Raw genomic sequence first — 10,810 nt, 5'->3', positions numbered from 1 at the left:
CCACCCAGCACACCCAGAGTTAACCCTAGCCCTCAAAAATTCCCAGAAGGGATTCATAAAGGGGTTTTCCCCAGACAAACAGACAAGACACCTCATACATATTTGCCACTTAGCACAGATGTTTGCCTGGGGGTGGGAGTGCTGAGAGACAACGCAGGTACACAACTTTAGGGTAACAGGTAGCCCCAAACAAAGCCAGACAAGCCAGGGCGAGCTAGAACTAGGCCCAGGAGGCCTAGATTTATTCTGTGTTCTGAAGTCCCTTCTGTGTCCGCGTCCGCATCTCACATAGACTGACACGCTCCGCTCCGCCCAGCAGGCGGCGCAGCGGCTCCAGGAGCACCCGGCTAGTGCGACTATGTTGCGGGTCTGAGTTTCAGCACTTAGCAAGACTCTTGTTTTGCCAGGCGTATTTCCTCTACTACCCAATTCCAGGAAAACATATGCCCAAACACAAGTGCCCTGACTACTGCGGGACTCCGGGAGGGCAAAGACTTTATCTTAGCCTCATCCTTGCGTTCTACGTGCCAAGGGATAGCCAAAACAGATGAGCTACCTTTAAAAGCGCAAATATATGGATAGGACCAAGGCCTGAAGTGACAATGTTGGACAAGGTCCCAAACCAGAGGCTCTGCGTCCTGTCGGTGCCGAGATTTCCGCCACCCTTTCCACCTAGCTCGCTCCTTCCTGCCTTAGACTCGGGCAGTCAGGAGGTGGACAAGTCCCTGCCAGCCTGGGCCCAGGGAGATTGAACTTGCCGGGAGGGAGCTGCGCAGCGCGGGACCCCACACGTATTCACCCAGTGGCAGCCAACGGAGGCGATCCGGGCAACGCCGTCTCCCCCAGGGGCAATCTTGGGCTGTTTTCTCTAAAGATGTACTACTGCCTTACCCCTGAGTTTCTCAGCAGGCACATGTTTACACCTTTATAGTAAATGACCTCACTCAACAAACACTGACCGGCTACTGTTCGTGCTGGCGCCGGCAACACGACATAGAACAAAACCAAACCCTGTGAAGCAAAGGAACTGGGAGAAGATACTCGCAGCACGAGGGACGCCTAGGGGACCTTCACCTCCAGATGAGCAAAAAGCGCGTGAGGCGTTTCTCTAGGGCTGCTGATAAACTTCGGACCCGGCGGGAGGGACGGGCCGCACCCTGGATATGCGTGGGGCTCCGGCACGTCCCGTAGGGCAGGTGTGCTCGAGGGTGGCATGTGCTTGTGCAAAGCCGGACCCTGACCCAGGAGCCGGGTTACAGGGCGCGGCACCTAGTTGGAGCTCAGTAAATATTTATGGTGAGAGCGACAAGTAGGGCCCACCCCCGGAGGAGGAGGAGGAGGAGGAAGGCCAGAGCCCTCCTCAACTCCAGGCTCCTCCCCAGCAGGGTCAGCACCGGACTGGCCGCGGCGTCCGGGGCCGGCGTAATTACAGGCTCTGCCGCCAGGCCTGGCTGTAAAAAAAACCAGGATGAAACGGCCTGCAAGCCCAGGAAGCTGGGCCGGAGCCCGCAAAGAGCCCCGGGTCCGCAGCTTGCCCAGATGCGCAGCCGCAAAGAAAAAGAAAAGGAGGGGGGACCTAAACCCCCGCCCCATCAAACCGTGCAGGCACACAGCCACACATGCAAACTACCAAACACTCAGCTTTCAACTTTCCAGCTCCAGGAACGCACTCGAGCCTAATCAAACACCTGCCCGCCAGCTCCAACACAGGCGCAGACGCCGCCAACCCCTCTCCAGACAGCTGCTGATTGGAGTGGTGAATTCCTGCGAGGTTGTTTACATGGAGCGGGGGAGGGGATCTGAGCCTGGTACTGAGGTCCCACCGACTGGAAGACCCAAGTCAGCCTGAGCCTAACACAGCGGCCCAAGCTACCCCTACTCCAGCCCACCCCCGCTGCACGCCCAAACACGTTTCTCCTCTTCTTCACACACGCTTCACAAACATTAGCATACGTATGTCAGGCGTTGCACGCGCTTCCGCACACACTCACAAGTGTCTTTACACCTACCTGCCACATTTACACACGCATTTACACACGCCATATGTACATGTGTGGATTAGTTTGTCACCCTTCGTGACCATATTCCCACAGTCCATCTGCAAGAGCCCATTCGCTCGTGAGACAAATAAACAGGTCATTAGTGTACTTTGGCTCCACTAAAAAAATTAAGAACAGACCCCCCTCGTGAGCCCACGGGTCCTATCTGTTCCTCTCGCACAAAGTACTGATGGACTGAGGAGCCCTTAGCCCTGGCCGCACACGTTACACACTTGATCACACACAGCGTCGCACTTTATTCCCGGCATCTAAGCGATGACACAATCTCTTGAACAAAGACAACATTGACAAACCCAACAAAAACAAACAGCCGCGTCTGTGTGGGGAGGGGCAGCCAAGCGCAGAGTCTGGGCATGGACGGGTTGGGGAACGCGGGGGGGGGGGGGGAGTAGCGAGAGAGCGTGAGAAGGCGAACGCGCAGGCCTGAGTGTGAATCTCGGGAAAGGTGTGGGTATATCCCCCCACCTCGCACCCTGGCAAGATCGGCGCCCCGCGCTGCAAAGCCAGGTCCTGAAGCCGCTGGTTCCCAGCCCCACACGTGTGAGTGCCTCCCTTTTCCAGCTTGCGTCTGCGCCCAGTCCCACAAAGCCTACAGAGCCTGGCACAGACGTGTCCCCACCACCACCACCCCCCCGTAAGCGAACACGCAGCTATGGAGAGATCTGTGCAGACCCCGGAGCGCGCTCCGTCCCTGGGGCACGGGAGCCCCCCCTCCCCGAGCGTTTTCCCTTCCTCCACCTCCCCAGCCACCAAGCCCTGGGGCAGCGCGCGCCGGGCGGGGCGGGGGCGGGGCGGGTGGCGGGCGGCGCCGGCCCAAAAGGCGGAGTCGAGCAGTGAAGAGGCCAGATTTGTGTTCGCGGTGCCTACTGTACCGTGGAGAAGCCAGTGGGAACCCTATACTGCAGAGCTCTCGTCCCGGCCTGGCCCGGCCCGGCCCCACGCTATGGAGTTCCTTTGGGCCCCTCTCTTGGGTCTGTGCTGCAGTCTGGCCGCTGCTGACCGTCACATCGTCTTCTGGAACAGTTCAAATCCCAAGTAAGCCCCGAGACTCCCTCTGGCAGCCTGGGCGCCTGGTTGGCAATGCCTTTCCTCAGGGTAACTGTCCCGGCCACCCCCTGGCCTGAGCCTAGGGGAGGTGGCCAGGGGTGGGAAGGATTCTGTAGCGTCCCACCTCCGTCTTTACCTTCCCTTAGTAACTGGCAACACCCGACCCTGGCAGAAACCTGCTCATGCCTACTTGCACAGGCTATTTCAGCCCTTCTCTTCCTGCCCTCTGGCATCCCATTACTCCAAAGTAAGGATCTCATGACGAGCGTTCTTACCTTGAGAATGTAACACTGGCCCCGGCCTCCAGGGCTCCTTAAGTCCCCCCATGAAACTTCTGTGCCCTCCCTTTTTGTGTGTCGCCTGAGCATTTGTGGGATGACAGGCACCTATTGACTTCAAGAGTCAACACAATGCTCAGAGTGGCCCTGGAAAGACGCTTCGTAGGGATCTAGGTTTCAGGTATCAGGTATCCATTCTGTATTTAAGATGACCCTGGAGAGTAGCCCCCCAGGATTTTTTGTGTGGTGGCATAAATTAGGCACATGCTGTGCATGGACAGACCGAGGGAGTGGCCAAGGTGGTCACACTGAGGAACTGGTGAGGGGAGCATCACTGGAAAGCCTGGGGAGGAGCAGAGGGGGTTTCACAGGGCTACAAAGGGCTGGGACAGGAAGGAGGCAATTTCTCCTGGGCAGGTTTTAGGGCTATGAAGCAAATGGCATTGGGAGGAAGATGCCGCCAGACCCTTTGTTCTTGCCCTTGAGTTTCCTCAAGTTGTGAGGACAATATTTGGGCAAAACCTAAGAAGGGGGCATGGTGGAACAAGGGGCAAAGAAAGGGCCTAGCCCTCTGCGGGTGGGGGCACAAAATACCACCAGGGCACTCCCACAGCCAGTATGCCGACTTCCCCCTTCCTGAGCTAGATGCCCTGCCAGTCCCCTCTGGCATTGTGGCATTGCCTATTGAGGGTCTGTTGTCTAGGGGCATGTCGAACCAGCTGCCAGCCCTAAGGGCAATGTCGTCCTGGCCCCGGGCTGCTAGGTACGGCAGCCTAGCCAGCCCTGGGTCCTACCCGCTGCCTCCCTGACCTAGTCCTGTCCTAACAGTGAGAAAGAGCAAAGTCCCTGTTATGCCCATGCCAGGTGTTGGCTGAAGGAGGAGGAGGGGACAGGAAGCCGTGCGTAGGGAGGGGGGAACTCTGGCCTTTTCCGTTCCCAAGCTCCCAGGTTTCCTCTCTTTCAGGAAGGAGCCTCTTCCTTGCCCCCCCTCCCTGTCTTCTCCACCACTAATGTAGCCCCCCCCTTCCAGACGGAGACTAGGTGTCACAGGCAGGCTACGTAGAGGGGGTAGTCCCCTTGGAAGTATACCCCACTAAGAATAGCTTCAGGCCTGTCCCTCTGGACACACACATACCCTGTCTTATTTACAGCTACAGGAAAGCCAGTCTGGAGTGGAGGTCATGGGCCGTCTAGCCAGGCCTAGCTTGGGAGAAGAGATGAGGTGGCAGTGAGCAGGGCGGGTGCAGGGTTGGCACAGGTGACTCAGGGTGGTGGGCATTAGCCCTGGGATCTCCAGGCTCCGGGCAGAGGCAGTGTCGGAGAAGGGTGTGAGCTGGCTTCCCATGGCCCCGGAGAGACAGCTACTCTGGCTACTCAGACTTCTCTGTTCCCTTTGCCCAGAGGCCAGCACTGGGGCAAAGCCAGTGTCCTGGGGTCCAGGGGGGGCTGCTTACATTTGACAAGGTACATTTTCACAGGCTCTCAAGAGTGCCTGGGCGGGTAGCAGAGGTGGATGAGGCATGAGTCAGTGCCCATCACGGGAATGGGGGAAAGACGCCAGGCCCAGAGCTGAAATACCTGTTCTGAAATGGCTTCTATGTTTATCTCTCCAGAGAGGAATTTTAAAAGCCTCCCTCTGCTTCTCTCTCTTTTCCCCAGGGTGGGGGAGGGGCCTGGTAAGCCTAGTTCCAGAGGCTGCAACCCTTGCCAGGCCTGGCCTCTACAGGGTCGTGATGACTGGGTAGTGGGTGGCCACCATGGAACCCCACCATCGCCACGGGCACCACCCATGCCAAGGACTTGGGTTTAGAGCAAATTGGCAGGCAGCTCTGCTGAGCTCTCACTGGCAGTGCTTGGGAGAATTCGGAGAAGCTGACTGGCTTTCAGTGGGAGGTGGGGAGCACTTTGCCACTGCTAAGACCCTACCCAGGCTGGAGCCAGGTGTCTGGAGCGAAGGGGGAGGGGCTGGTGGGCAGTCAGGCTGGAGCCTGCCGGGCTTGGGGGGAACTGACTGGGGGAGGGGAGCCGGCTCCACCTGGGGAGAAGGGAAAGGCAGAGACAGCCTCAGGTCTGAACTGTAACATTTCATCAGGGGAAGGTGGGATTGTGACTCTTGGAGCTAAAAAAAAAGACAGGGATATTTGTGGGGTGCTCTGAGGAAATGGGACAAGGCGATCAGGGCATAAATTTGAGTGACAAGAAAGGAGGATTTGAGTAAACTGATAAGAATGATTTTACTCTCTGTGAGTCTGGGTTTGGAGCAGGGATTGGGTCCTGAAGTGGAAATCTGAGAGACTCGGTGTGAGGGGCAGGACAGGCCGAGATAAGCAAAGAAAGCGATGTGATGAGGGGCTCAGGTAGAGAGAAAGGGACCTTGGCCCCCACATCCAGAACGGCCCAGACTGTAGTTTCCTGGCACTTAAAGAAGACCTAGGGAAACAGAACAGTGAGTGAGCTGCAGAAATACTGAGGATCTGTCTATCCTTGTGCAGATACCCCGGGGCGTTCTAGAAGGCACTTTGGTACCTGAGAGGTGCCTAGTGGGCTTATTTGGAGAATGAGTAGGAGATGATGGTGGTGAGGGAATGGTTGAAGGTGGGAGAGAAAGATGACCAGTAAATATGGGGGTAAGGATATGGGGCAGAAAATCCTTGGGGCTCCAGCGTGGAATGCAAGAGATGCTGTGACCAGCTGGAAGAAGCTTCAGGCTCTGGTCTGACTTCCGCTTCCTCCTGCTTTGCTTGGGCCCAGGTTCCGGGAGGAGGACTACACCGTACACGTGCGGCTGAATGACTACCTGGACATCATCTGCCCACATTACGAGGACGACTCCGTGGCAGATGCCGCCATGGAGCGGTATACACTGTACATGGTGGAGCATGAGGAGTATGTGGCGTGCCAACCCCAGTCCAAGGACCAGGTCCGCTGGAAGTGCAACCAGCCCGGTGCCAAGCACGGCCCAGAGAAGCTGTCGGAGAAATTCCAGCGCTTCACGCCCTTCACCTTGGGCAAGGAGTTCAAGGAAGGACACAGCTATTACTACATCTGTGAGTACGCGAGTGACCGGTCGCAAGTGACGGGTCGCAGAGCACTGGTGGCCGGCAGCGTGCGCTTGGCTGCTTACTTAGTGGAGAGCCAAGTAGCACAGGCCCCCCTCCCCCACAAGTCTAGACTCAATTTTCTCTGATTCATGTCGCAGATGTGGAACAAGCTTCAGGTGTGTCCTAGACACTCTGTTTGGCACATGGACACAAGATAACTAAAACACCCCTGGCCCCTGCCCTCAAGGAAGCTGGGCAGAAACCCGGATAAATCGTCAGGCCAATAGAAAAGGGGGATGGGGCAGACATGAACACAGGGCGCTTGGGGAAATGGCCTGTGCACCTGCCAAAGACAGAAGAGGCTGAGGATGGGGTGACAAGGACAGATGGCACATTCCCAAAGGGAGCGTGACCGCTTCTGGAGCTCCCGGGATGAGAGGCGTACAAGAAATAGAGTGATGGGCTTGCACGGTGGCTAGCACAGATTCTTGGAGCCCAAACACGAGTAGGGATTTAGACTTCCTCCTGAGGGTGGCAGAAACCCGTTGATGCATCCTGAGCGTTACAAGGTCCGGGGCTTTGTGAAGGCTAGATCCAGCCCTTATTCTCTGGGTGAGTCTAGGCCAGCACGGTGGGAAAGGGAAATTACACTGTGAACACCTCATCCAACTTCAGGCCGGGAGTCATGAAAGATGGACTGTGTGGGAGGGACATACATGGTCCACGTTCCTGTCACTACCACTGCTAAAGCGGAGTGCTGTTCCAGAGAATGAGAGATGGGACTGAACATGGATCAGAAAGTAGGCAAAAACTGAAGATAAATATTAAGTTAGGCTAGGCTCGGTGGCTCATACCTATAATCCTGGCACTCAGGAGACTAAGATAGGAGGATTGGTGTGATTCAGGGGCAGCCTGGGCTACAGACAAAGTTTCAGGTCAGTGTGGGCCTAAAAAAAAAAAAATTGAGTAGAGATTGGGTGGTGGTGGCACATGCCTTTAATTCCATCACTCCGGAGGCAGAGGCAGGTGGATCTCTGTGAATTCAAGGCCAGCCTGGTCTACAGAGGGAGTTCCAGGACAGCCAGGGCTATACACAGAAAACCTGTCTCAAAAAAACAAAATATAGGGGGCTGGAGAGATGGCTCAGTGGTTAAGAGCACTGGCTGTTCTTCCAGAGGTCCTGAGTTCAATTCCCAACAACTACATGGTGGCTCATAACCATCTGTGATGAGATCTGGTGCCCTCTTCTGGTCTGCAGGCTGAACACTCACTGTATATATAATAAATAAATCTTAAAAAAAAAAAAAACCAAAACACCAAAATATATACATACATGCATACATACATATTTAAATAGCAGTCACTGCATAAGCCTGACAACCTAAATTCTGTCCAGAACCCACATAAGCAGCTGCCATGGCTCCAGAGCCCACATCAAAAGTCAGATACAGTGGCCTGCATCTGTAATTCCAGAACTCCTATAGGGCAATGGAAGGCAGGAACAAGAAAATTAGCCTTGCTGGGGTGTGGTGGTCCAAGCCTTTAACGGCAACACTTGAGAGGCAGAGACATGTGTATCTCTGAGTTTGAGACCAGCCTGGTCTATATAGTCAATCTCAGGACTACAAGGGCTTTGTACAGAGACCCTGCCCCCCCAAATAAATATACATAAAAAAGAAAGAAAGAAAAGAAACTCAGTCTTATCAAGCGTGCAGTGCAGAGGCAAGATGGAAGGCCAGAACCAACTCCCAATGTTTGTGTTCTGTCTTTCACATGTGTGCCACGGCGTACACTAAAGAGGAAGAAAGAACAATTCAGAAGTAAATAAAATTTATTTATTGGTTGGGTATGGTGTTGAGTGCTTTTATCCAGCACTCAAGAGGCAAAGGTGGTGTTGGGGATTTAGCTCTGTGGTAGGCAAGCGCAAGGCCCTGGGTTCAATCCTCAGCTCTGGCAAAAAAAAAAAAAAAAAAAAAAAAGGAGGCAAAGGCAGGTAAATTTTTGTGAATTTGAAGCTAGCCTGGTCTACATAGCAAGTTTCAAGGCAGACATTGCCACATAGTGAAATCTTGTTTTAAATAAATTAAAAAAAAAAAGTAAACAGGGCACTGAGGAAGCAGAGTCAGATTCGAATTCATATCTTCTATCAAAAGCTCTTTCCTTAACATCCTTTGGATTTATTTTACAGCCAAACCTATCTACCATCAAGAAAACCAGTGCTTGAAGTTGAAGGTGACTGTCAATGGCAAAATCAGTGAGTGTCAGGCCCTAGGGATGCCTCCTTCCACCCATGCTGAGCGTGGTCCAGGGGTCTGGGATGGGGTGGAAGTTAATACCTCATCTACTACCATTTTTATCTTTCAGCTCACAGTCCTCAGGCCCACGCCAATTCACAGGAGAAGAGACTTCCAGCAGGTAGGGAGCTAGAGCCAGTTGGGCCAAGGTCACAGGAAGGGGGTTTCTAAAAGAAGCTGGGGACTGAGGACCAGAAGCGGCTCCTTGGCATCCAGGGCCTGGCTCCGTCCTGTTTGGCTGGAGGCCCTCACTGTCGGTCTTTGCCTCCTCACCCCTGCAGATGACCCCGAGGTCTTGCACAGCGTGGGACACAGCGCTGCCCCTCGCCTCTTCCCGCTGGTCTGGGCTGTACTGCTCCTACCTCTGCTGCTACTGCAGTCTCAGTGAAGGTGAGCGCTTCTTCTGGCTCAAGGATTGCAACTGGGCTGAGGGGCGGGGACAAGCACCGGGAACCACTCCCACCCCATGCACAAGCTGCCACCTGAAGCCTCAGAAGGTTCAGTATTAAGGGTTTCAACCCAAAGGAGTTCAACCAGCCTGACTGCCATTCCTGCCTCCACTTCAGAGGGACGGAGAAGGAAGTGGGGAAGGTCCTTTCCCTGCGATTTCTACCCTTAAGCCAAAGAATCAGGCTGTGCAGGCCGGCCTGGCCCATTTCGAGGGCCCAGTGGGAGAGGAGCTGGAAGGGCCTGAGGTCATGTAGTTGGACGCTAAAGACGCCCTTCCCCAAGGAAGCCATGATGTCCAGATGAACTGACTGAAGGAAATGCTTGAGAAGGCTTCCTGCGTGGGAGCCAGGTACAGGAGAGGCATTATGCTTGGGCTGACCCGGCATCTCTGCAAGATTTCCACCTGCTGAACTGCCAGAGAGGTTTGCAGCCAGGCACTGACTGCATCCTCCCCATCCTTCAGGCAGCATTCCCTGGGCTGTGCCAACATGAGGACTATGCTGTTTACAGTATAGCTGTAAGGGCAGTGCCCGCGTGTACAGTCTGTGTAGTGTAGCTTAAAGGGCAGGGCCCACATGTACAGTGTCTGTAGATAAACGTTCTGTGTCTGCTCATTTCTACAACTGGAGTTTTTTTTATACAGTGTTCTTGGATTCATAATAAAGTAATGTTTTTGGTTTTTTGGACATGCTTTTCTGCCCCTCTATGTCGACATATGATCACAGAGTCCCTACTCGTGTGTTAGGCTCAATGGCACATCAGAAGCAACCGGGGCTGGTGTGGTGCACACCTATAACCCCAGCTACTCTCGTGGCTGAGGTGGGAAGATTGCAACTTTGAGATAAGCGTGGACAACGCAGAAGACCTTGCCTCAAAAGCAAAAATAAGGAGCTGGGAATGTACTTCAAGAAGTAGAGTGCTAACCTAATATGTGTAAGCCTTGGGTCCAATCCTCAGCAGTGCAAAGCATAAATAGTCAGGCCTGGCTTCGGTCATGTCTGTAATCCCAGTACTCAGACAGTTAAACAAGAAGATTGCCAAAATTTCAATGCCAGCCTGGGCTACAGTGTGAGACCTTATCTCACGAAATAAATAGGTACAAGACAAAACACAGTAAATGGCTAGGATCAGGAGGAAAAGATGTAAGACAACTTGGTTTTATTATCTATTTATTTATTTGTTATTGTTTTTGAGACAGGGTTTCTCTGTGTAGCTTTGGAGCCTGTTCTGGATCTTGCTCTGTAGACCAGGCTGGCCTCGAACTCACAGAGATCCTCCTGCCTCTGCCTCCCGAGTGCTGGGATTAAAGGCGTGCGCCACCACGACTGCCCCACTTGGTTTTAATTTCTTTCTCTTTCTAAAAAATACATGCTTCTCACCAGGCCAAAGGGAGGTGTTTCCTCCTCTGGGGGTCTGCAGGAGAATTCCCTATAGTAGTGAGCGGGCTTCCTCTCCGAGCCCCTTTCTCTACCATCCTTCCTGTCCAGCCTCTCATCCCACTCATCAGCCTCAGGCGCAGGGCTTTGGCATACCATACAGGTACTCATGCTGTCTGGGTGAGTCAGGGAGCTGGATGCCAGCTGAAGCTTGTGCACAGCCCCACCAGCAGAGCTGCGTGGGAGGCTGGGAGGGGAAGTTCC

General features: G+C 54.1%; 1 protein-coding gene across 1 annotated transcript; it reads left to right on the top strand.

Annotated features, from left to right (window-relative positions):
• The first annotated feature begins 2,886 nt into the window (after positions 1 to 2,886).
• Efna1 (ephrin A1) lies at positions 2,887 to 9,856 on the top strand. Its single transcript, XM_036190553.1, has 5 exons — positions 2,887 to 3,095; positions 6,137 to 6,432; positions 8,615 to 8,680; positions 8,791 to 8,841; positions 9,002 to 9,856. Exons 1-5 carry the CDS (start codon positions 3,004 to 3,006, stop codon positions 9,106 to 9,108), a joined length of 612 nt encoding a protein of 203 aa, XP_036046446.1. The 5' UTR covers positions 2,887 to 3,003; the 3' UTR covers positions 9,109 to 9,856.
• Positions 9,857 to 10,810: the final 954 nt, after the last annotated feature.

Source organism: Onychomys torridus, chromosome 6, assembly GCF_903995425.1.
Source record: "Onychomys torridus chromosome 6, mOncTor1.1, whole genome shotgun sequence".
Lineage (NCBI taxonomy): Eukaryota > Metazoa > Chordata > Mammalia > Rodentia > Cricetidae > Onychomys > Onychomys torridus.
Note: the sequence above shows the minus strand (reverse complement) of the source record. Positions and strands in the feature narration are given on the sequence as shown.